General features: G+C 52.2%; 1 protein-coding gene across 7 annotated transcripts; it reads right to left on the bottom strand.

The window, feature by feature from the left end:
- On the bottom strand, positions 1–26,162 carry SEPTIN8 (septin 8). 7 transcript variants are annotated; one of them, XM_053907496.1, is made up of 10 exons: positions 24,118–24,228; positions 14,311–14,431; positions 13,172–13,367; positions 12,675–12,855; positions 11,988–12,149; positions 11,307–11,403; positions 10,938–11,106; positions 10,583–10,715; positions 10,298–10,488; positions 1–1,325 (listed from the first exon to the last, which is right to left on the bottom strand). In XM_053907496.1, exons 1-10 carry the CDS (start codon positions 24,151–24,153, stop codon positions 1,160–1,162), a joined length of 1,452 nt encoding a protein of 483 aa, XP_053763471.1. In that variant the 5' UTR covers positions 24,154–24,228; the 3' UTR covers positions 1–1,159. The 7 variants fall into 7 exon arrangements, with proteins under 7 accessions (XP_053763471.1, XP_019277583.2, XP_053763470.1 ...); XM_019422038.2 differs by having other exon boundaries at positions 12,675–12,861; positions 24,118–24,223; XM_053907495.1 differs by having other exon boundaries at positions 1–1,322; positions 12,675–12,861; positions 24,118–24,223.
- Between the last annotated feature and the right edge of the window lie 122 nt (positions 26,163–26,284).

Here is a 26,284-nt window from a genome sequence, read left to right as displayed (position 1 = left end):
TACAGGGCTTTGGCCTCTTTATTTTCTTTTTACAGTTAATTCCACGCATAAAAGACTTCATAAAGCACTACGGCTCTGGCTATACCCCGGGCGAGCTGCTGAGGGTGGAGCTGGCTATTTTGGACAGACTGCACTGGGACCTCTATATTGGGATACCGCTGGACTTCTTGACCATAGTAAGTACGAGGAGTTTGCAGAGTCTGCCCTAGACTCGTGTGCGCCTTTGGAACAGCTGTTCACAACATAGGATGGCAAAGCACAGGCGTGCACACATCCTTACACGTACCACAGTGAGGTGACCCACAGGGCTCATGACACACGTAAGAGGGAAAATGGAGATCTTAAATCCAACACAGTTCCACCAGACCCCCGCTTCTAAAAGACAATAGATTATAAAGATTTTTTTTGACGGCACTGTTGTGGTGAGTTTCTCTTTAAATACACACTGCAAAAATATTTAACTTTCCATTCTATGAATACTGTACATAAAAAGCTGTCTGCCTGTGCTACACTTTACACACATTCACTTAGCTGTCTTTATTCAACTACACACGATCCTTATTGAGGCTTTAGACCATATTGATCTGGCACTTAAAAAATATTGTATTAGTTGGTATTTTTTGAGTTGGGGAATGATGGTCATTCTTAAGGAATGATTCCGTTAGTAAGGCAAAATTATGCAATGGGAGATGTATGGAGTTTTGGTCGGTTAGGAAGCATGAAGATTAAATCACTAAGGGCTGTTTCATTCTGAAAACTGGCCATTGTTGCCAAGTTGCAGTATACAGATACAAGTAACTTTTCTGCTATCTTAATCTTGAATAGTATGCTTCTGTTTTTCAGAATTGAAACATTGTCATCTAGGTACTTTAAGCTCTTAATGACCATCCCAGGAAGCAGATTGTCTTTTCTCTCCAAGGTTGAAGCTCAGCTTGGCCACAGAATGAGTATTAAGCTTCAAGTCCCTTGTGGGACCATGGATGGGAATGGAAGGGGTTGGGAAACATCGGATGCTCCCTGATGGAAATTTAACTTGTTTGCACTTTTGGTCATTGATATATGAAAGGTATGGGGTTTTCTGTTCTAACATTAAAAACCACGGTCTCTAGTTCCATGCCCTGGTGGTCCTGGGCTGGCCCCACGTGGTGGAGCTGCTGCCTCAGAGGAATCCTTCCCTCCACGTCGCGTCCCTGACCAGGCAGCTGCAGCACTGTATGGCGGGCCACCAGCTGCTGCAGTTCAAGGGCTCCACACTGGCCTTGGTCATCATCACCTTAGAGTTGGAGAGGCTCATGCCCGACTGGTGTACTCCTATATCTGATCTGCTAAAGAAAGCACAGGTAGACATCAACTTTGCCCTGGACCAGGCTCTCGGTTTTGCCCCTTGAGCTGATGCACTCTGCCCCCAAAATGGTACGCATCACCCTTCTTGGCCCCTGGGGGCTCCAGATGTTCTGGCCACAATGACTCTGTGAAGAGTCTACCTAAGGCCTAGGCTTTGTACACTTGGCATACCCTCTGGATGAGTATGGGGTACATGTTCCCTTCACTGGACCAGTTGGGTGGGTTTCTTGACAGTGAAAAGAGCTTTATCTCAGTGGCAGCCCTTGTTGTCAAGAAGATGGGGTGAAGTCTGGGGCATGTGCCCGGCTCAAGAGGAAGCACCCCTGAGCTTAATATTGCAGCGTGTAAATCTCAGACCCCTCACCTTTTATCTAACTGTATGGTACCGGGTACTGGGGTACCATGAGGGAGGCACTGAAGGATCGGAGTCTCTGAGTATGGACAGGGTAAGATGGAAATGCATAGTTAGATGAATGACAGTTTTACTGAGGTTGGAGGTGGATGTCCCTGAGATGGTGGGGTTAATGCTCTTGAGCCAAACAGTTGGACCTTCCTGAAATTACTCTGTGCTAACATTTAAGCACTCACTATTTTATTTGGAATGTAAAATGGTTCTGTTTCAAGGATGACTCTATTTTAATTACAGGTCAGTAGTGAGCAGTTGAGCCACTGCAAGGAACTTGTAAAGCAGCACCTGAGAAGTTTGTAGTCCTCTTCCTGCTCAGACAACTTTGTTTCACTTCCCAGCCTCTGTGCCCCTACCCTAGTACCCTTTAGAGCATCATGGCAACCCCTTCTTGGTGGGATGCCTCTAAATTCTAGGCTTTATGGATCCTATAACAATAAAGGAAGAAGGCACTGGAAGGCAGCTGAGAAAAAGCTCCCGAGTCTTGAGAAGGCAGTAAGGAGAAAAAAGGCAGGTCGGGGGTCCCTGTTGGGAAGGGTGGTCTGACAGATCAAGACCCTGCTCTCTTCTCTCCCATGGGTCCGAGACCAGCATGAATGAATGAATGGTCATACTGCAGCTTGGTTTTCCCTTCTTCTCCAGCATGGACTGGTAGGGGCCCCTAAGGGAACTGGAGTCAGGCCAGCAGTGGGCCTTGCTCAGGACCGAAGGGCCGGGCTGGTTCTGACTGACCAGCTTGTGCTGCTCCACCTACGGAGCTGGCCAGGTTCTGTCAGCTTCCCAGACTTCTGGGAAGTGTAGCACTTCAAGTGCCAATGACCCTGCCCATCATGGCAAAAATGGGACCGTTTCTCCAAATGAATGTCCCCTGACTTGGCCATGACTTAGGTCTTCTCTTCATAAGACCTGGATCATAAAGTATGCTTTGTTCAATGTACAGTAACTTGGTCAAGCTTCACACATGTTTGTCCTTTGTTACTTTTAAGCAAAGTAGTTTACTACCTTAGAGGAATTTTATGTTTAAGAATGATCTCAGCAGCTGACCCCTGATGGGGAAACACAGCTCTGAGAGCTTTAGGTCGAGATGAGCAGGTTCTGAGGCTGAGGCTGCTCCCAACACGGCACTGCTAGAAGGAGATGACTGGCACAGCCGTGAGGGAGAAGCCAGCTGTCTCTCGGGCAGCAGGACACTACAGAGCCATTGTCTGGGCGGGAGAGTCCAGCAGGCAGAGCTGCCCCCTGGAGCTGTGTAAGCAGCGTCGGGAACACGAATGACAGAACCACACATTTCACAGTGATTTCTGAAGTCTTGCCACCCTGAGCAGTTTTTTGTAAACAGGCTAAGCTGTGAGGAATATGACCTGCTGCTAGATGCAGAGAGGTCACAGACCAGGTAGACTATAACAGTGCGCGTATGAATCTCTACCTATTGTCCACACAAATTTGCCTGGTGGAGCTTCTGTAAAAATAAAGTTTAATTCCTTTCAACCTCATCAGAATCTTATTTTAAATGTATTGGATATCCAGCATTTAAACTCGATAGTCACATACACTTAGAATACCACCTCCTGGGTCCCAGCAACAGCTGTCTGTAGTCCAGCACCAATGGGGAGGCTGAGGCACAGCCTGCTGCTCACGGCAACCCCTCCCAGGGCCACAGCTGCCCCCTGCCTCCTTCCTTGCGCTGGGAGTGAGGACTGGGGGCGGGGGGAGCAGGGAGTACGGGCTCATGCTGAGCACCCACCCCAGCTCTGGCTCTCTCTGACTTTGGAGAACTGCAGGGAAGTCTTGACCTCTTAACTAGGGAGCTCTGAGTGGAAGCTGGGTCCTCAACACTAATCTCTCAGAGAAAGGAGAAGGTGGACCTGTGTGTGAACCCTGTATTGAGAAAAGGGACAGCCCTGCTTCAGTAAACAGTATTGCTCTTTGAGAAAGCAAACTTCTGTGTTGCCAAGTACCACTTGGGAGTTTGAGAAAAGTTTTTAGGCTGTTGAGGCTCACCTTGGGATTCCAGGTCCCATCTTCCTCTCTCCCTCTCCCTCTCCCTCTCTTTTTAAGCAACTCCTATCCCACCTCAGATCAGAGATTGGGATTGTTGTGGTGGGAGAAGTATGGACACCATTTGTCTTGTTTTTGTCCCTGTCTACAGAAGGGGAGGGATTGGTGAAGGACTGTAGCTGCAGAAAATGGAGAGGAGAGAAGACACGGGCAGATGGGCTGAGAACAGAGTAGGGGAGCGTCCTGGGCCTTTTTAATACTTGTCCAAATATTACTTCCCCCAGATGGGTGAGCGAGCTGTACAATGCTGTTCCCTCTACCAATGTCACCTTTGTCTCCTCTGGTTTCCTGGAGGGTCTTTGTCCTTCAAAGCTCGGTGAAGACTTTGCTTCCCTGCTAGCTGACTCCCCACAGGGAGAGCTGAGCTGAACGTTCATTAGGGGTGTCTGCACACAAGTCTCCCCGGTGTGCTGTCACCTCCCTGACCTGAGTCTCCCTCTCCTTGTTTTGGTCTTCCCAGTGATGAACCTAGTGCCCAGTAGAGAAAGCTCCTCTGCAAATGAATCCACAAGCTTGTCATCGCTTCCCTCCACCACTGGTCTGCCCTTTCTCAGCCAAATATCCACCTACCAGGGCATCCCACCTCTACCAAACCATCTCAGGTCCACCAACCCACACTTTTGTGTGTCAAACTGCACACTTCAATTGTGGCTACATTTTCACTATAAGTCCATCATCCCACTGGGTTGCCAAGTAGCAACTGTAGCTCAGGAATCAAGGGTACGGGCTACCAATAATCAAATCTCAATTCCACCAGTTAACTAGCTGTGTGACCCTGGGTAATTACTCTACCTCCCTGCCTTACCTATAAAATGGGGGGGAAATCGTACCTGATCTTGGGATTATTATGAATATTAGAGGAATTAATGCACGTAATGCAATTCAGAACAATGCCTGACACACCATAAGAACTCAGATGTTAGTTGTCCCATGTCAAGCCTCTTCCACAAGGATGTAAACTCTTAAAAGGCAGCCCTTCCCTTCTCTCGTGGCCTGCACCCACTCACACACGCTGAAGATTGATGGACCATAGGCTCTCTCCTAACTATGACTCTTTCCTCCATCCCACACCCATTCCAGAGCTTTTCACAGATGCCCACAGCAGGAGTCACTATTGAAACACAACTCCTATAGAAGCTGGCCAACCCCACAAAGTTCACAGAAAAGACAAGCTGTGTTTTACCACAGTCGTAGCAGATTAATAGGCTAGGAAACATGTTAAATCAGAAAAGCTACTGCCCAAAAAAGACACCACAAAAACTCAAAATAAATGCAAAATTTAATGGGGAAAAAAAAAGAGTACAAAGTGAATGGAAAGGAACAAAAACAGTCAATGTATGAAGGAGTAAATGAATTAACAGGTGAAGCAGTTTTAGAAAAGCATGTTAACGTAACAGACGAGCAAGCCACACTTCCCTTGGGCCTCTTATCCAGTAATATGAGCCCCACTTAACGAGCACCCACACACAGACACATGGAAACATATATGCAGTCAGTCTGCACAATTACAAACCACCTCAATTCGGGTTACCCATCACCAGGGTAACCATTCATGCCGGTTCGCCTGAGACCGTTCCAGCTTACACCTGTTGATCTGGCATGATTATTAACAGGACCTGCTTTCACTCTGAAGAGTCTCAGTTTGGACAATAAATTACATGATTCTACCCAAAACCAATGTAGCTAATGAGAGACATGATCATAAATGCCAGCATGACCCCACTGACAGTCCTAATAATGCCAAAAGATTCTGAAAAGAAGAGGCAAATCAGATCCTGCCTACAAGGGTCACATCCCTCACGGGGTAGCTTGTTAAATAACGGCACGTTTTAAGCTCATTTTTGTGCATCAAGGATTAATTTGGTCTCAGCTGAAGATGATAAACTTACAAACACAAATAGCCCAGGGAGAGAAGGGTGGCAAGGCTCACTAGAGCCGATGGTACCTGTGGAAGCAGCTCAGACCCCAGAAAGTGTAAGAGTGACAGGTCTCCCGAGAGGTGCTGGGAAGCCCTGCACCCATAGGAAGGTAACCAGCCACAGTTCCGACCTTCCAGTATGCCCGAGCTGCAGCCCACAGGCTGTGGTGAACGGGTGGCAGGAGCTGTCCACTCCAGAGTCCCCAAATCGGCCCGTGAACCAGGAATCTCTGTTTCTTATATAACCAGCGAATCCTCTGGGTCACTGAGCCTCATCTTCAGAAATACATTAGCTGACAGAGGCGATCTTACAGGTCATGCCTCAGCCAAAATGAATACATTCTCACACATATAATCCCCCTAAAGTCAAGCCACCGACAGTCCACATGTGCCTTAGGTATACGCTGATTTGCCTTTTGAATGCCCACACTGAAGCCCCTTACAATCTGGATCCACCCCTGGTCGCGGCATGACACTTTGAGCAGTTGCACTCCGGACATCCGTAAGACCTTCTCTGCTCCTGGTGAGGAGGACAAGGCTGCCTTTTTCCTGCCGTGCCTCTGGGGACACACACACGGCTCGCCCCTCCTCCCCACTCCGAATGGAGCCCCATCTCAGAAGGGCAGGACGAAGCCAGGACTTGGTCCCTCAAATCAGTAAAGCAGGCCAAGGCAGAAAAGGGGGAAACAGCGATGGGAAGGAGGACAGAGGACATGAAAAACAAACGACCAATCCGACAATAAATTAGCGCGACTTCCCAAGGCTTCCGACTAGGGAGTGCACTAGACTGTGAGCTGCCTGAGGGCAGGGCTGCGTGTTATTCTGAGTACACTGTATCTAGGACAGTGCTCCATCAACATTAAATGAAATCCTTTCATCTACTCATTTTTTATCTATTTCATCACACCATATTCTCAGCCCTGATACTCGCAGTGGCTCGCAGACCAACAGGAACATCGGAGAATCAATACTGCCAGTACTTCCTCACAATGATCCCCTGAAGAACGCAGTGGAGGTGGGAAAGCTCCTTGGCTGGTAGTGTTTTCTTAAATAGTCCACATACATCAGACACCTTCGTGTCTTTACCTTGTGAGCCGGCCAGGAAAACAGAAAACAACGACCTTGAGATAAAAAAACGACCTTTTCCCGGCAGAGTACTCTTTGCATTAGGAATATGCAGGATTGGTTTGTGGGGGTCTTAGTTGGAGTCAAACACTTAACACACACGTGGAGTGGTCCCTGTGTATGGGTAGCACCTGTGGAGCACACAGACAACGGCTTTGGGCTGCTGTTCCATTTACGTCCACATTTAAAACACTGCATGTGGTCTCCTTCGTGTCCCACTTTCATCCATAAAGAAATTCCAAACACTGTCATCACAGGATGTTTATTACCCACCTCTCCCTAAATATTATAGGGATACTTTATACATAAGAAAGGTTTAGAGATATTTTTAGTTTTTAAAAAATGAGGGAATCTGGGTTACTTATGAAAATAACGGGAGAGGATATTATTTGTCTTTACGCTTGTGCCAAAATAAAAATTTAGAAGTATCTTAAAAGTTATTATTGAAATTAAGCTCTAGGTTAGAAAAATTAAACTGAGGGGGAATCGAGCGAATTTTGCAGCATGTATACCAGACCACGCGGCCACACCTAGGGCACCGCGTGAGTTGCCATCTTGACGCTGAACAATTAGGCCGAGCATCGCCGGCTGGGGCCTTCGCTAGAACGGCACATAACTGCTCCGTCAAGGAATAGTGACACTGTAAATGGAAGACCAGCCACTGGCTCTGAAAAAAATAAACCTTGTCAGTTTTGGATTCCAGCATTCATGGCTTTGACGTGTTTGCATAGAGAGGGTGGCCCACCAGGCCCAGGGCAGCCTGGGGGTGGGGGTAGGGGACAAAGCAAGGCTGTAAACACTGGAGTCTGTACCGGCTCCCAGTCCGTCCTCACACCATGTTATGGGAGAAGAAGGGTCACAAGGTGTAACTCAAGCAACTTAACACATGAAAGTCTAAAGTCCGCTCTTGACATGTAAGTCTGTGCGTGCGTTAACTGAAAAATAAAAATAAAACAAACAAAACAAAAACAGACACATTAAAAGATACGCAGACGACCAAATCAAACAGAAACAAAAGAAAGCAAGTTGGCTGCTGGGAAAGGGCAGTCAGTTTGGCATTTGTGGCGAGCAAAGCAGAGAATTTGCTTTAGTTTGTGGCATTCCAGGCTGAGGGTCAAGATCTGATTGGGAAGTAATTTTGCAAAAATGGATTAAAATATAAAGACCAAGTATAACCAATCAAAGCAATCCAACTCAGTGGTCATGAAAAACCACCCCCCCCCCCCCCGAAAGCGCTCCTCACATACCCCATTCCCCTGACCAGGACAGGAGGAAGGGGCACTCCGGGCCACCTCACCTACCCAACTCCTGGCCTCACAAGGCCAGCATGGGAGGAGAGGTCTCTTCCGGAGGCCAAACTGACTGAAGCTTTCTGGCATGTCCAGCAAGCAGAAAAGACCTGTTTCCCAGACCCAGGCCACACTGGGAAGGCAGGGAGACCCGACACCACAGATAAACTCTCACCCCGAGAGCTGTGCTGCTGCCCTTGCAGCCAGCCTGCACCCCACCTCCTGGCCCTGACCTGGCCACATGTCCGTGTCTTCAGTGTCTGAGTAGTTTCTCCATAGTTTATCTCCTAGGAGATTCTGCCTGTCTTTTCTGAAACAAGATGGCCCAGACCAAGCTGGCAGGGAGCAGGGCACAGTCTCTTTAGATGCCAACACCTGGGATGTAGACCCACACACCCCTTTCCAGGAGAAACTGGATTCTTAGCCACTAGCTTGAAACCCACAGAGATTCCAATTCACAGAGCCCCAAGGCTCACCAAGCCAAGAGCTGGACATGAGGCTGGGGCTGGAAGCAAACGCAAAGCAGAGAGCAAATTCACATGGTTGAGGGAAATGTGGGGCTAGGGTCCTCCCTGGGGACAGGCAGGGGGTCATCTCTGCCAACAGTGCCAGCAGATGGGGTGGGACACACCAGGAAGCAGGACGAGGGAGACTATAGAAAGGAGGGGGGGGGGAGGGTCTGTCCCAAAGCAGAGGACAGGCCTTAGGAATAAGAACTAGCATTCATTCTTAAATGCCTGGCTTTGTCCCCCTCATCTCTCCCAGGAAGCAGCTCAAGAAGGTTTTTTTCCTCAGATGTCTCTGTGCTTATGTGCCCTGGGGGCTGTGTGTGTTGGATGACAAGTGCCTGAGTCTGTGCATGTGACAGGGCTGGAGTGAGAGTAAGACTGTGTGCATGGGTGTATGTGTGCTAGGGAATGGCAATACTAGGGGCGGGGAGAGTGCTGATGCCACAAGCAGCGTCCCAGAGCCACGGCTGGCTACCCGCTGCATGGCCTTAACCACAAGCCTCCACTGCCACCAGGGAAAGAAGGGCTTGAACACATACATTCCCAAACATTCCAAGAAGACATGAATGTCCAAGAAACTCGAGAATGAGGACAAAAATGGAATCATCTGCTTAGTTCCTCAGCTGATAAGCGAAAGATGGTATCTGACCCAGGCCAGGGGCAGGGAGAAGCAGGGATGGACGAGATCCCACAGCGTGATGAGGTACGGGACACTGAATGAAGTAGTGTGGAGGAGGGAGACCCCCTAGGAACCAGGGCATCTGGACTCTGGCTGAGAGTGTGGAAAGAGGCTTTGAAAAAGGCTGAGGAGAAATGACTCGGAGTTGCCCCCACCTGGCTAAGAGGTTCACTGCACTGCGGGAGGCTGGAAGCCTCCTGTCCTCTCTCTTCCAACTCTAACTTCTACTTGAAGGGCAGTTCCTCTCTGGAGCAGGACTCCCAGAGCCCCTTCAGGGAGCTGGTGTCCTTCCTTCCACCAGGCAGTGAGCAGAGTGCCCGGGGGCCAGTGCTGCCTGGGCTCAAGCATCCACCTGCCAACCAATGTAGGTCCCACATCCACTGTAGAGACTAAGGGGGATGCACCACGCTGCCCAAGCAAAAACCACAGGAGATTTTGGAATCTGGAAATGCAGACATTCACGGGTCCTGCCCCTCTCTGGGCTTGAAAGACCTTCCCTGAGACCTCTATACCCTTTTAGGCCTGTGTGGCCCGGACTTCACCATCCCAGCTCTGAGGGGGCGGCAGGAGGGGGAGAGAGAGAGGGAGAGAGAGAGAGAGAGAGAGAGAGAGAGAGAGAGAGAGAGAGACAGGAAGAAAGAAACAGAGACAGAGCCTGAGACAGAGCCAGGAAAGAGAGAGACAGAGAGGAATAGAGAATCGGGGGGGGGGGGGGGGGGGTAACAAGGGGTTACCTGTGCAAGACAGAGCATGCACAAATACCCAGTATCCTGAGATATCAAGCTCACCAGTGAGAAGAAAAGAAAGGAGGGCAAGAATGAAGTGGGAAAGCGGGTGGGACTGAGAGCCAAATGGTGACTAGGCAGAGCATGGGCGAGAACCAAAGTAGACTCAAGGAGCCAAGAGTAGGACAGAGTGGGTGCCCAGGAGGGAGCAAGAGCCAGCGTGGGCAGGAGGCCCACCACCTACTTCTTCTTGTCCTTGTCCTTCCTCAGAGGCTGCTGCGAGGTGGCGTGCAAGGCCTGGGACTGCAGGGCCTCCACCGCGGCCTTTCTGCGGTTGAAGGCGCTAGTCTCCTCCTCCAGCTCCCTGCGCTTCTCCTCCACCTTGCGCTTCTCCTCCTGGTGGACCCGCTTGAGGTGCTCAAACTTCTCGTGCAGCTGGGAGCAGAGGAGGAACAGGGGCTTCCTGTGAGCCTGGCCAGGCCCCGCCCTCCCTCACCTGGCCTCTCCCAGACCTGGAGCCCACACGTACCTCCCTCTCCTTCTCCTTCAGCTCCAGCTCTGTCTCCTTCACTTTGTTGACGAACATCTGCCTCATCTCTTCCTCCTTCCTCTGCAGCTCACTCAGGAACTCCTTGCGCTTGGCCTCGTAAGTCTCCTGCAGACTGTGGAGACACACAGACAAGAGGCCAAGGGTGGGATTGCAGCGGGATGGGATGGGAGAAGGGGGATCACTTGGGCACAGGAGGGGTGTGGGGGTGCCGGGGTCCCCACGCCCCTCCCCCTGGCTCATGAGACACCCCCCCGCCCCCACCAGGCACAGCTGCCAGCATGGCAAATCTGGCCGTGGCTGTGGAGATGGGCTCACGCCCCACGCAGGATGTCACCTGAAGGGCTGGCTGTCACCATCGCTGTCCTGGAAGCCCATCTCCTCCAGCTTGCAGCGCCGGTACAGCTCGTAGTGCCGACTGTGGGTCTGTTCTCGGAGATCCTCCATGTTCACTCTGATCAACATCTCCCGGAGCTTCACAAAGTCACAGTGGTTCTCATTCTCCACTGAAAGCATAGGGCCCGTGGGGCATCAGGTGAGCACACACACAGGTGGGCACAGGGAGGAAAGGACACAGGAACAGCAGTCAAGTGTTCCAGGCCGACTCCATTGGCAGCACAGGCACTGGACAGTCAAAGGGAGGACACAGACCAGGAGACTGAGTTTAGGCCCACCACCTGGGGATGTGCTCCCTCTAGTCACTTACCCTGCACCACTCCCCATGGGTACTGCCGTGCTCGGACCAGCTTGTTCCCCACCTTCACCTCCTCAGTGCTGCCTACCACAGCGAAGGGCAAGTGCGCCTGGAAAGGAGCCCAAGTATGGGTGAGCATTGGGTGGACAGACTAATGGACAGACCCTCCCTCACTATCCTCGACCCCAGGGAAGGGATGCCACACCTGAACAAGGCATGGCCAGATGCTTGATTCCTGGCTCTCTTTTGGAGAAGTATCCTAAGGCCTCCAAATAGGAGAGCAGGCTGAACCTGCACCCCCATCTTCCTCACATTTGAGGGGTTCTTTCAGACCTTGGGCTCCCTAGGGGCCATTAGAAGCTCCCTCACAGGACCTGCAAACCTGGCTTTCCTCCACGTTCCCAAGCTCTGGCATCTTACCTGCTTACTCCTACAGGTTTCAGTTCCTGCCCTGCATCCTTATCTTGTGAAACTTAAGCGTGGGAAAGGCCCAGCACCAGCCCAATACCCAATTCCTCCCATCTCCTGGCCGTAGGACGTAGGACTGGCTGGCTTCCAGATGCCCACCCACCCGTCTTTCCTGAATCCTGGAAATCCTGGGGAATCCTGGGGGAGCCAGAGTCTCTGGGGCTGCCACAGATCTATGCTGGCTCCAAGCCCCCTCTGGCCCTGAGGCCAGTGCCCAATGCTCACGTTCATAACTGCGTTAATCTCAGCAACAGCCTCATCATCAGTGGGAAACTGGTAGATCTGAACCCCATTGCTGACCAGCTCGCCCATGATCTTGATCTTGAACTTGTGGAGCTCACTCTTGGAGATGGTGTCAGCCTTGGCAATGATGGGAATAATGTTCACCTGCCAGGATGAGGGGTGAGGGGCAGCAGGTTAATTCTCCCTGACTGTGGACAGCCCTGCCCAGGCCACATCCCCAGGCAGAAAGGCAGGAGGCCAGAGACATGGAGCTGCTCCCATGGGCAGCCCTAGCCTGAACCCAGCCACCTGGGGCCTTTCTAATGGGTGGTACCAATTGACTATGGGGCTTCTTACAGCCCTGGTTCCCTCAAACCACCATCTAGCCCTAAAAACTAGTCCTCTGGGCAAACCCAGCTTTGGTTTTTAAATAAGAAATAATTCAGCTAGAAGAAAGGGGCTCAGGACCAGACTAAGGAGACAGAGCTCTACAGAAAGAACCCAGAGTGATGAGGGCCCACTGGAGCAGTAGGGAAAAGGCAAGAGAAAACAGGACCAAGCCCAGGAGCTATCTACAGGCCCCTAAGCAGCAGAGCCCCTGAGGACCACAGTAGACAGTCACACTGCAGCCCCCAACTCAGCGGAGGACCATGAAGCCCACGGAACAAGTTTGGGGGGCAGGGTGTGTACCTTGCTGTCTAGTTTCTTCATGGTCACCAGATCCAGGGACTTGAGAGAGTGCCCAGTGGGCGTGATAAAGTAGAGGCAGACGTGGACCCTCGTGTCGTGGTACTCGAAGAGTGAGCGGCGGATCTTCAGCTCCTCCTGCAGGTAGTTTTCAAACTGCGCGTCGATGTAGTCAACTATGGGCCTGTAACTAGAGACAGCTCCATCACTCCTGAGGCAGGCACTGAGCCGCAGGGCGCGGGCCGCCCCCAACCTGCTCTCTGTAGGGACAAGCGGCTTCAGTCTGGGGTTCCCTGTCTGGGTATAGGTGGCTGACCCTGTCTCCTAACCTCCAAAGGGGTACTTGGGACCTCTGGCCCCCCATAGAGTGGAGGGCTTGCCGATTAGTGTGGGAGCAACTAGGAATTAAGGGTGCTTGGGCAGAGCGTTAGAACCGAGCCCACCATGGGGGGAGGGGGGCAGGGATGAGAGTAGGCGGGGCCGCCCTTCCCGCCTCTTGCCTCTCATCCTTATTGATCTGATCCCCGAAGCCCACAGCATCCACGATGGTCAGCTTGAGGTGCACGTTGCTCTCTTGGAGGTCGTAGGTCTGGGGCCGCAGGCGCACACACTCCTCATGATGACTGGCTTCCTCTGTCTCGAAGGTCGTGTTGAAGAGCGTATTCATCAGCGTGGACTTGCCAATGCCAGTCTCCCCTGGGGAGCAAGGAATGGAGGAGATGTCAAAGTTTAGAAACAGGACTGTCCCTGGCTGCTGGCTAGGATGGGTGGGGCTTGGGCACCTCAGCCTCCACACAGAAGAGAAGGGCAGGCCTCCAACTCCATCCCTCGCTGTCCCCATCCCCAGGAGCCACCCCTTCTTGGTGGCCTCAAAAACGTGTGGAAGAAAAAGCCAAAAGGCTGACTTGGACATAAGCCATGGCTATGTGGGATGTGAGAAATGTTTCCTCAGGGTGTGGGGAAGAGGCAGAGCCAGGCAGCTGTGGGATCCACTGGACATTAGCCTCTGCTAGCCTCAATGGGACCCATCACCTGCTCTGCACACCATCGTTCCTGGGCTGGGGCTGGTCATGAGCCAGGGTCTAAAGCCATCAGTGGCCTCCTGTTCCAGCTAGCTATCCGGTTCAGGACAGGCTGCTTCCCAAGGGGAACCCACAGCCCAGCAGATGCCAGGGCTTAGGCACCTACGGAGGGTGTGGCAGAGCTCTTTGTACCGTTGGCCTTGAGACCCATGGAACCTCCCAGAGCCTCCCTGTTTGGGGCTGTATTTGTTCAGATGCGTGCTGGAGCTCTCGCATGGTATTATAATAGGACAGTCTTGTTTACCATAGTGTTCTTAACACACAGTAGGAACAAGAGTGAATGTTTTAAAAATAAACACACAAATCTAAACCTCTGTGATAAACACTCTCAGTTTACAAAGCACTTTCACAGCCCTGATCTTGTTCACTCTTCGAGGCAACTGGAGTCAGGCCCCCAATATCTGTTCTTGACCCTGGCAGAGACACCAATCAGTGCCTCGCCATGACCCTCAAAGTGTCTCTCTGCCTAGGAGGTCCCTTGTAGCTCAACAAGTGGACAGGGCACAGAGCTCCATTCCCTGTCTGAGGCTGCCCCCTGGCCAGACTATGACACGTACCCACGCAGAGGATATTAAAGCTGAAGCCCTGTGTGACTGACTTGCTGACGAGCTGGTCCGGGAGGCTATCGAAGCCCACGTGGCCACCAAGGGAGAGGCTCCGGGGCTCTGGCTCTGCATTCTGCCAAGAGAGAAATAGGGCAAAGCAGTGAGCCCACCGGGGAAGAGGGACCATGTGGGGAGAGGCTAAACCCCAGTGACATGCACCACCCCTGCCCTTGCCAGAGTTCTCAGCAAATCTCAGGACACAGTGTGAGTCTGCCAGAGCTCCAACTCCAGGATAAATTTCCACACAGGAAGCCCAATGTGCCTCAGGGCCCCTGATCCTGTCCTAGAAAAGGGCTTTCACCCATGGCTCTTCTCTACCTGGGCTGGCAAGCGATACCTGGGCCTGGGGCATCTCCTGGCACAGATGGCCCACGGAACTATCTATCCTGGTCGCCATCCCTGAGGGTTCACCTGTCCTCCTGCCCAGGAAGAGGCTCCAAATGGTTCTCCCATCTTAAATAAAGATTTCAAGAGGCCAAGGTTGGATAGTGTGTATGTTCCTGTAGCCCCCTCTCAGACCTCACAGACACTCCTACTGAAGCAGGATTCAAGCAGAGGCAGGCCTGGTCTGACCCCCTCACACCTGTTCTCCATCAGGGGGCCCTCCCTCATTGGGCTGAGCTCACAATCCTACATGTGCACCCCTTGTTCGTCATATACCCAAGCATGGAGTGCACAAATGGGCCCCGCTAAAGGGGCTGGTGCTCCCTCACACCCACCACTGGGTCTCAGGGCTAGTGTCTGAGGCATTGTGACTGAGGCTTCATCCCTCCTGCCTCAGCAATGTTCTCTAGGGATTTCTAGGCTCTGGCTCATACCACCGTCCCACACCCATTCCAGCCCTGGTTGTTTAGACAAAGGATTCTGGATGAGAATATGGAGGTCTGGCCTCAGGAGAGAGGCAGGCAGCAGGTCCCGAGTGAGCTAGGGCCACTGGAGCTGGCCCACAGCACTATAAAAAGAAACCAGCAGGACCCGAAGCAGAGGGTCAAAGTCAGACTCCAATTTGTGCGGATAGTTTCTCTGCTTCCCTGGGAATGGGGATAAAATGCTGTCCTCCGAAGGAAGGTTCCCAGGCTCAGCCTTCCCTGGTTTGGCCCTCTTAGGGGGCTGGCACCAAACAGCTCCAAGTTGGGCAGAAACACGTCTCCTCCATTCTTGAACCCCTCTGCCCTGACTGCCCATTAGAAAGAGCAAAGACAGGGAAGGGCAGTGAGTGTGAGTACCATCCTGCCATCCTGCCCACAGCTCCAGAGGGGAAGAAACAGGCCCAAATGGAGGCAGCCCTAGGAGCTACTGATCAGTAGACAGTGTGTAGCTACCAAACAGTGGATATGCTGGGTGCCTACCCTCCTGCACAGTGATCTCCTCAGCACCTGAGCACATTCTGACTTCTTCGTAGCTGCAGCCTGTTGACTTAGCCTGAACCCCTCCAACCATTCTTTCCTCCCCACCAGAGCCCCTGGCACACAAACTCCACCCTCTCTCCTTGACTAATAATGTTCCCCCCGCATCCCCACCCCTGCTCAGTCACTTTAGCCTTTTATCAATGACAGCCAAGTGTGTGCCATGGCAGCCTAGACTCCACATGGACCCTCTGAACAGTGGTACTATCTCCTCAAACAAGTTGGGGTTACCCCTAAATCTGCTCTCTGATAACACTCTCTGTGCTGAGCCTCTGCTCTTACAGCTGACCCTTTCTCCATATCCCCTGTCCCCAGGGAATCGTGTCACAACCTCCCCACTCAAGCCCAGGTTGCCCCCAGGGCTGCAACATAAACCAACAAAGAGGCCCCAAAGGGAGCTTCCTCTCACTGGTGCCCACATCAGAAACAGTTAATGGAGCACAGAATGTGCTGGGTCAGGTCCAAACCCCACACACATGGCATCCTAGGCCCTCATGGTCTGAGGCCTTCCTCACAGGCTCGGCCAGGTTACCTCTGAATTTGTTCTTCTAACAGAGTCTGCTTCTCAGGGCTCCAGAACTCACTCTCCCTTTTCCCCGGTACCTGCTCTGTCCTGGCTCTATACACCTACATTCCAGACCCCTCACTTGGCTGTGACCCCATTTCCATGCACTATTAGTCGTCCTTTCTTTATGCATCCCAGTTCTCCAATTCTTCCATAAGCTCCCTGAGGTTGGCTGCAGGCGGGGGGAGGTCAGGCTTTCCACTCTTCCCACCCTCCCACCACGATGCCCAACATGCTAGACAATGCTGCCATTTATAAACTACTGAACACTGTCTTCAACTGCTGTGGCATCAGGGGCATCTGCCCACCTCACACAGAGCTTCATTATTTAGTCTCGGTTCCACCTGCTCGTGGCAGCTTAAGGATCAAATGGGGGACAGAACAGGGAGTCTAGAGCATTTCTCTTTGCAGGCGAAACAGAAAATCTCCAAAATTTAAGGCGTGCTGTGCTTGCAGAGAAGGCTATGTGTTTATTCATCCTCTTCTTCCAAGGGTGACACAATCAGGACGCAATCCAACATCCTGTAGCCTGCCGCCAAAACCCATCCCGTCAGCTGTGTCTGGGAACCACACGCGCGCGCACACTCGGCCACAGAGTCCTTGCACAGAGACAGAGGCCATCCTGGTTCTGCATTTCCCCCACTTCCTCACAGTTCCAGGCTTCTAAGGCTCAGAGCAGCACTCAGATGGGAACTCTTGGAGAAGTCCACCTATCCTCACTCACCTGGCCCTGGCTGCCTTCAATCACACAACACTGCTCCCTCTGGAGAAGTGTGTGGAGTACAGGGAGGTGCTCATCCCCAGATTGCTGTCCAGGCTGCACTCTGTCACTCCAGGGACCACAGGGCTGAGGCAATCAATGCCTGCTCAAGAGCCTCAGGGACCATGGGACTATTGATCTCTAGGGCATGTGTGCACACACGCATGCATACACACAGAGGAGTGGCCTCTGGTCCTGAGGAGGGCAGATTGCTGTTCCTCCGTCTCAGGAGACAGATCTGACTTCCTGACTCTACCGAGGTGTGACTCTCACTAATGTCAGCCTCTGATCCTATATGTGGCATCAACAACATGTGATCCAAGGTGTGCTGCTCACTACAAAGTGCCTGGACCAGGTGTCTTTGCTGACCCAGCCTAGGAGGAGCCAGCAGCCCCCAAAGCATCATCAGCATGTCTCAGTTAATACAAATCAGAAAGAAATTGCAGATCTCCCAATGGCTGCCTGATGACCCTACAAATGCCCTGCAATTTGCAGCTAAGACCTCAGCTCCAACTCTAAAGGTAGGTCCTAATAGCCCTGAGCCAATCATCAGCACGATCCCATGACTGGCTCCAGTACAATCAGGTGACCCAAGATGAACCTTTATGATCATCTTATAACCATTCAGGGGGCTGGAATAACATTAAAGCCCACTCAGAGGACAGCAGCACCAAGAAAATCACAAAAAACAGAAAGCCAGCGTCTGCTCTACCTCTGAGCTTTTCCCTTTGCCCCCTGCCATATCTCCCCTTTACTGCTTCAGCTAATTGAGTGGGCCCATCCAGTCCTTGCAAATGAGGACTGCTAGGGTTTCCAAAGTGAGACTCAGAATGCAAAGGAACAGAGAGAAAGCAAGGAGCGTAAGGAAGGGAAGGAAAAACTGTAGAAAGTAAAACGTCTCAGTGTTTACAACCAAAGGAATGAATGAATGCCAGATGATGACACAACACCTCACTGAGGACCACCCTGTGTGAACTAAGCCAAATGGTTTACGGTCTCCTACATGGCCCTTCCCCACCCTGTGTGGCTGACACCACTATAATTCCCATTTTACAGGTAAGGAAACTGAGGTGCACAGACACCAGAAAACGAGTCAGAGCAGAGCCAGGACTTGAGAGTAGCCAAGCCCTTGCCCTAAACCACCGTACTACACTACCTCCCCTATTCTTACAAGGCCCCCGGACTCCTTCATTCAGTCGCTCAGCACACACGCGCCAGTCCTGCCTGCCAGGTGTGCCAGGCCCTGGGATGGCTGCCAAGGAAAAAATGAGGACACCAGATCCCAGACCTCAGGGGCTCAATCGGACGCAGTTTAAACTCAAAGTGCTACAGAGGCCAGGCAGGTAATGTAAATGAGTGAAGAGGAAAAAGTACAGGAATAACAACAATGGTACTAACAGTTGTCGAGAGCTTACCACGTATGACTCTGAATGTCATCTGGCCCACACATCAGCCCTATGAGGTAGGCTGTAATATCACCTCCATCAGACAGATGAGACAATGGAGGCTCCAAGAGATGAAGTCATTTGCCCATGACCACAGTGCTCAGGAGGGTGAAGCCAGGATCTGCACGGAGACAGTATGACTGCAAAACCCACGCTTCTAGCCACATCACTCCGTGGCCTGCTGGCTGAAAGACCTGCTGACTTGGCTGAGTGTGGGGTCCCTCAGGGAGAGGTTAGGAGCGCCAGGGAACTGCAGAGCCTGTGCTCAGTCCACAATGGCCGTGGTTCTGCAACTCCAGCCAACTGTGGGAACGCAGGCCCAGTGCTGCCAAATCTTAACGATTTTTCCAGAGAATCCACAAATCTAGATTTTTACGTGCAACGCCCTAATTCTGAAAGGTTGGCAACCAACACAACCCGAGCACACCACTGGGGCCCAACACAACCTGTCTGAGGGGTGTACCTGGTCCGTGGCCTGACAGTCTGCAACACCAAGTCTGGTAGGAGAGTGAGGTAGAAGGACAACACACTCGTGTCTCCATTCTTGGGGCACGGAGACCCACAGGAAAGAGCTCCGCAGGAGAAAGCTCCGCAGGAGAGAGCTCCGCAGGAGAGAGCTCCGCCGGAGGGGCCTTCGGCTGGACAACTCACCTCCCTGGCCTGCTGGCTCAGGGGGCTTCAACTATCCTCAAAGCTCCAGAACAGAGTTGGCAGCTCTGAGCCCTACATACACAATGGGAAACTCCACAGGACCATTATCCCCTCTCTAATCACTAACAAGCTTTTGGCTCCTGAGCCAGGCCCCAGGCTTCTGTGTCATCATTTCTTTGGCACATCAAAGACAACAACCAAAATAATAACTGCTCAGGCCGGCTGCATTCCTCCATGCCCAACCGTCCAGAACAAAGTAGAGAATGGCATTTTGTTATACAGCCCAGTGGATAACTAGGACGTCATCTTCCTGACCAGGAAACGCTCGCTCCAAGCTTTCTGGAGCAGCCCTAAATGCCAGCCAAAAGGAGATACTTCTTTCACCATGAAGAGAGGTGGGTTTGGGGGAGAAACCATGTCTGATGGCTTGCCCACACAAAAACAGGATTTTATCCAGAAGAAATTGGAAATCTGCTGAATGTGTGAACTAACATAGCCAAAGAAGCTGTGAGTGGATAAAGAACCCTGAGATCAAACCTCCCAAACTAGGCTGGTCTTTGGGATGGGAAGAGAAACGGTAGCCCACTGGAAGTGTACCTGACTCCTGAATCCTGAACAAAGAAGAGCTCCCCATCCTAGGGCTTCCACAGAGTTCTCTGGTGCCTCGGTCTTCGTACAGTTTTCTCCCCCAGGCTCCTGGGCCTAGAACCCACTGGCCTGAGCACCCTGCTAGGCAAACAGGAAGCCCACTTGCCAGGAGAGCTCCAGCCCTAGGGAAGCCCTATTAATTGTTGAGCAATGGACCCACGAGTCATTGCGCCACTGGGAGCCTTCCCCACCCATGTTCCTGGCACAGACTATCCAATCCACAGCTCTAGCTACTCTAAGCAGCCTGGGCCTTAAATAGCCAGAGCAGAGGCTGCTGGCCAGAACCCGTGGTCATAGCACAACTGTCCTTGAGTCTGAGAGGAATCCTAGGAATTTTCCCAGGAAAGGCTTAGGCTCATATCCCAGGATTCCACAGCAAGCCTCTAAGCCCAGGTCAAAGGTTACGGGAAATAACCAAAGGGATGTGTGCAGGAGGGCAGGGGGTAGGAATGTTGCTATCCTGGGCCAGAAGGGAAGGATAGAGGCAAGATACACCTATCCATAATCAAGGGAATACCTAGGAACAAAAGCATCTCTCTCCTAACAGAGAAAAAAAACCTGGGGAGGAGAGGTGCCTGGGTGGCTCAGTCAGTCATTAAGACTGACTCTTAATTTCAGCTCAGGTCATGATCCCCGGGTCATGGGATCAAGCCCTACATCAGGCTCTGTGCTGAGTGTGGAGACTGCTTGGGATTCTCTCTCTCTTTCTCTCTCTCTCTCTTCACCTCTGCCCCTCCCTGCTCATGCATTCTCTCTCTCAAAATAGATAAATAAACATTTAAAAAGAAAAAAAACCTGGGAGAAGACATGAGCATAGACCAAGCAGCACGGTGGCAATAACAGCACCAAGGTAGGTAGGCCCCAGGAGGAGGCCACCGTCACTCTCAAAAGGCCAGTCACCCCCTCCTGCATCCTGGGAAGTGAAGGGACTTTGGGTGCAAAACTACTCCCAGGAGCCTAAGGCCACCCCTATACTCCATTCTCTCAGCTTCCCTGTCTCACTAACAGGCACTTTCCTCCCTCTTCATGCAAATAGAAAGCCAGGGCCACTGCTTAGTAATATGGGATAATTTGTTGCCTACTTCTCATGACAAAATCAGATTTCCAAGAAGCCATAAGAAGTTACCAACTTCTGGGCCCAGCCAGCTTGCTCCAAGCCTAGGACACATACCTGCTTAGACTGTGTTGTGCTATCTGAGAAGGAGGGGTCCATCCCACCATGGAGCAGATAGGAGAGACACTCTGGGCCTCAGAAGCTACTGGAAACTCATGAGTTCATACTGTCCCACTTGGCTCAGGGACTCCAGCAACAGCTCCCACTGCTTTGCAGTTGGGAAGCCATAACTGATCTGGACATCACTGGAAGGAAACAGACTATGTTCCCAAGTGAATGAGACCCCACCCTTAGAAGGGGGAATGGGGACAGCAAACATGACCCTCCCCTCTCCAATCCCAGGATGGATGCTGGTGCTGGGAAGGGGCAGAGAAAGGCAAGGGCACCAACAATGGCCAGTGGATACTCAGGGCTGCTGTATTATAATTGTCTGTCACTTGCTCCATTCATGCCAGCACCAGGTTAAGTATCAGGGTTGCACCCTGGCCCCACAACCAGGTCTGGAAAGTGGACTTGAGTCCATACCCAATGGTCCTTCTGAACCCCAGGCCCCAGGGAGCCCAGACCTAGGAGGCCCTTCAAAGAATAGTTTGAAACTATGATCTGAAATAGACCCTAATTCCCTCCTCCCCTGGTTCTATCCCTCTAATGTGTCCTCCAGCATAGGGGCCACGAACTGCCTGGAAGCCATGTGTTCTAAGGACGAGAATATCTAATTGCCTCAAGACCACCCAGGGCAATTAAAGTGAAGTTACAGGATAGTGCCTGGGTGACTCAGTGGGCTAAGCATCTGACTCTTGATTTTGGTTCAGGTCATGATCTCATCATTCATGAGATCGAGTCCCACATCAGGCTCCATGCTGACAGTGTGGAGCCTGCTTGGGATTCTCTCTCCCTCTCTCTGCCCCTCCCCTGCTCATGCTCTCCCTCTCTCAAAAAAACAAAACAAAACAAAACAGATTAAAAATAAATAAATAAATAAATAAAATCAGATATCTTTAAAAAAAAAAAGTGAAGTTACAGCCAAGACGTCCCTTGCCCTGTTCTCCACCTCCTCTTCCCAACCATGGTTCCTCATGTGAGTCCTGAGGATACAGATGGTCCCAGCAAAGAACACTCCAGCTCTATCATGATGGCAAACTGCCCTTAGAAAATATCCTTTCCCCATGTGCCTGTGTCTCCCTCCTGACCTACACAGCTTCACATCGGGTTGTCTGGCAAAGCTTGAGCCTTGCGAGCCATGCCTGGGGATCTCAAGACCCGTGTTGGAAGCACAGGGGCAGGAAGGCTGCAGAGGCTGCAGGGGACACACGGAGGCCAGTTAGCCCTCAGGCCCTTTGCTCTGTCATCCTGCAGTTGCTCTCTTCCAGTAGCTGGACCCGAGCCACAGAGACATTCATGGTAGTTAATGCCCCAGTACGCACCTCCACCTAACCCATCTTAGGGCCCCAAATTCAGAGGGCTTTACCTTCTCTGTCATCTCAAGGGTTACTTGGGTGCTGGGATTGGGTCTCAGGTCCAAACTTGCCAATGGCCAGAGACTGCCATCCTCACCCAACCACAGGCTGCTGGTATCAACAACCTGATGGGCACAAAACATCCAGAGCCCTCTATGCCACCCAAAGTTTTTCACAAAAGTCAGGCCCTGGGTCAGGGCCTCCATCCATTTTCTCATCTTGTTGGCACTATAATTAGGTTCCTTCTTGCCACCTTCTCTGTTCAGAGCTTAGTCAGTCCCTTATCATGTGCTGCCTTGCATCACCAGTGCCTTCCCACCAGCCTCCCTGCTCTGACCCATTCCAAACAAGATCCCAGGCAGACCTTCCTAGAGTTGACATCCATAGCAAGGCCCGCTGCCCATGAGGGTGGTGGGACAGAGCTGCAGCCTTGCAGGTGGTGTTCACTGATGATCTCTCGACACCACCAGGGCACTGAGAGCTTCGCAGACGTTCCTTGCTGTGCTCTCATTTCTCTCTCAGAATGGCTCAGCAAGGAGGTTCCTGGCCATTTTTACAGGACAGGGAGATACCAGTCCATGACAAAGCCCTACTGCGTGAGAGGGTTGCCTCCCACACCCCTTCCCACCAGCTTTTGATTCAGGGAGGGAAGAGGCACTCCTTGGATAGCCTGCTTCTTGGAGAAGTGTCAAGATTACAGGGGTGACAACGGAAGTGACAGATGGTGCTGGGGATAAAGCAGAGATGGCGGGGGGGGGGGGGTTGGGGGGGGGATGACTGGCTGGGAGGAATGCCAGGCATGAGGCTGCCATGCTCACGCTTCTTCCCTCTCCCCCTCATAGCTCCGCCTTCCCCCAGCTCTAAAGCCTCCCTTGCCCTGGAGTTTCAGCCCTGCCCCATGAGATTCTGACAGAAGGAACACAGGAGATGGCCATGGGTGCAGGAAAGTCTGGAACCCATTAAGGAGTCTGGGACCTAGGAAGGAGGAGGAGCAGAACAAGAGTGGACAGGAGTTGGGCTGCTCAAGGACAGCAAGAGGCAACAGAAACTCCCCAGAGCGCTGTCCCAGACATACACGCCCAGGAGATGTCAACCCTAACCCCGCGGTTGACCTAGGGTTGAGCAGGGCCTAGACAAGATGTAAAGGCTACTGATCCTGTTTATATCATGCTATGTGGGCAATAGGAACCCAGCATATAATGACCTTGAAGTACAAACTCCGTATGCTCATCTAAGCTCCAGAACGGGACAGTTCCCAGGCCCTCCAGGGCTGGGCTGACCACCAAGCCAGCCTGGGGTGGGGGCTGGGAGGCAGTGTAGACCTGCCAAAGCTCAATCAAATCATAACCTCATGGTCAATGCTTAACACCAAAATCAACCCTGCGGCTGGGAGACATCTAAACAGATCTCCAAACATGCCACAGACTGCAATTAACCTTCCACAAACTCTTTGAAGAATATTAGTATGGTTGGGTCCATTTTATAGCAAGATAGAGAAAGAAATGATTTTCCCAGGATGACAAGCCAGGAGAGCAGAATGGAGTCCAGACTCTGAAATTCAGGCCAAACCCCACCCAAGGTCTCCACCCAAATTCAACCCCATACAAGTCCTCCCAGGAGGCTGCCGGCTCAGAGCATGGAGGGTGTGGAAGGCGTCCACCCAGCCAGCTTAACCTGACATAGTCACCAAGGCTCCTGGACAGCCATACATACCTGAGTCAGTCCTGTCTCTGTGCCTTGGCCCACCATGGAGATAATACCCGAAATCCTCACAGAAATGCCAGCATGGGAATCTGAGGGAAAGGCCTTTTCCAGTCCACCTCCTGAAAGTGCAATCAACCCCCTCAGCTCAATTCTGAGGACAATCTCTGGGTGTGCAGTGACAGGAGCCCTAGGGAGGGGACCATGGAATGGAGCAAACTCATTTTCTGCTGCCTTCCTATACAGAGGACCAGTTTCTACCTCCACATGGACACTAGGTATCATGTGTCATTTATTATGTCCTTATCACATGCCAGACCTTGCTCTACATACTTCACCAGGATTCTCTCGCTGAATCTGCCCAATAACCCAAGGAGGAAGGTAATATTTTCATCCCATTATATAGATGAGAACACTGAGGGGTTAAATAATTTTCTCAAGGTCACATGGCCAATAAGTAGTAGACTAAGATTCATATCAGACAGTCTGATTCTAGTTACTCTGCATACCGCTCCCACCAGCAAGACCAACTGTTAGGGTAACCTCTGACCACAGACAAGACTCAGACATAACTTTCTGGTCAGCTGGACACAGAAAATGTACACAGACACACATGCACAGATGCACAAACACTGCCAGATCTCTTGGCCTCCAGCTCATCAGCAGGTCTCTTAGGATTCAGAGACGGCCCTCCTTGGGTACATAAATTCCAATTTATAGTGCAGGGGTGAGGTAAACCTCTGATTCCACTCCTCCTGTATTTAAACTTACTTAACTGACACAGCGCCCCTTCCTCAATGGGAATAAAACACCTCAGTCTAGAATTATGAAACCAAGAGCTCCTGCTTCAGTTATGCATATTTCCAAAGTAGACCAACAAATGTATTTTCAGATTAAAGGGAAAATTTACATACACTAATTCAGATGACAGTATTTATAGCATTAATTACATAAGTCCTGACTCCCTTATTTAGCCCCAGAACCAATTCCTTATCGGTCACATATTCAACATTTCCCCCTCCCCCCCAACAGCCCTGGGCCCTCCCTCCCCCTTCCCGCCGACCAGGGCCTCACATGCTGGCAAGAGGACACAGCTTCCTTCACTGTCACAGCCCAGCCTTTCAGACACACCCAGATCCAGCCTCAGACACCATAGGACAGGCAGACACAATCCCCAAAAGGCTCCCCTCCCCCAGGTGAATTATAAACACCTTTAGAAAGTTGACTATTGGTGGGCTCAGCCCTAGAGAGACCCCTGCAGGGACCACCCGAACAGAGAGCCCTGCAGAACGCCTTCCGACTGGGGCCCAAACAAACATCCACTGGGCTGTATCCAGAATCGCTGGTTCCTGGGGGAATGGCTGCCTCAGACCGGACCACTGAGGTGGGACCTGCCTGGAATCGCACCCGGGATCTGAGCGCTTAGGCGGGGAGTGGGGATGGGAGAGGAGTGGAGGGGGAAGGCAAAGAAGGCCCAAGGTCTTCGGGATCCAAGTCTGCAACTCATTGGAAAGACTCCCTAGGATCCTTTGGGGTTTCATCTTCACAGGCTGTGCCCATCCAACAGCACCTGCGCGGCTAGGAATCTCCCCCCCCCCAATCAGTGCAGAAACACCCCGGGAGATGTGGGGGTCCGGAGGATCCTGGATCCCCCCCCGCCCCCCTCCCCGGCCTCCGCGGCTCCTGGGCCCCCAGTCTGTCCTCGCACCTGGTCCGAACCAGGCAGGTATTTATTTGCTCCTTCCCGCGAAGGGGGTCTGTCCCTCGTGCGCCCAAAGTGGACGCCCCCTCCCGACGCCCCGGGACCCCGCGCTAGCGCCGCGAAGAGCTCGTTCGGGTGTCCCCGAGCTGACAGCCCGCCCGGCGCCCCCCGCCAGCTGCAGGGCGGCCCCTTCCCAGCGCCCCGCGCCTCTCGCGCGCGCCGCGGCCCGGCAGGGCCCTCACCGAGAAGCGCTCTAGGTCAGTGGCCGCCATGGCTATCTCCGCACCGGGCGGGCGGGCCGGGTCGAGCACCCGGGCCGCGACGGGGACCAGCCGGCTGCGGGACGCGCTCCGCCCGGGCGGCTGCGGCTGAATGGATCCAATATGGCCACTTCCTGGAAACTCCCCTTGGCGGCGGCGGCGGGAGAAGTCGCGGAGCCGCCCCCGCCCCCGCCCGCGGGACCGGCCTCCCCGCCCG

Source organism: Panthera pardus, unplaced genomic scaffold (genome assembly GCF_024362965.1).
Source record: "Panthera pardus isolate Hobbes unplaced genomic scaffold, ASM2436296v1 HiC_scaffold_2, whole genome shotgun sequence".
NCBI classification, from domain to species: Eukaryota; Metazoa; Chordata; class Mammalia; order Carnivora; family Felidae; genus Panthera; species Panthera pardus.
Note: the sequence above shows the minus strand (reverse complement) of the source record. Positions and strands in the feature narration are given on the sequence as shown.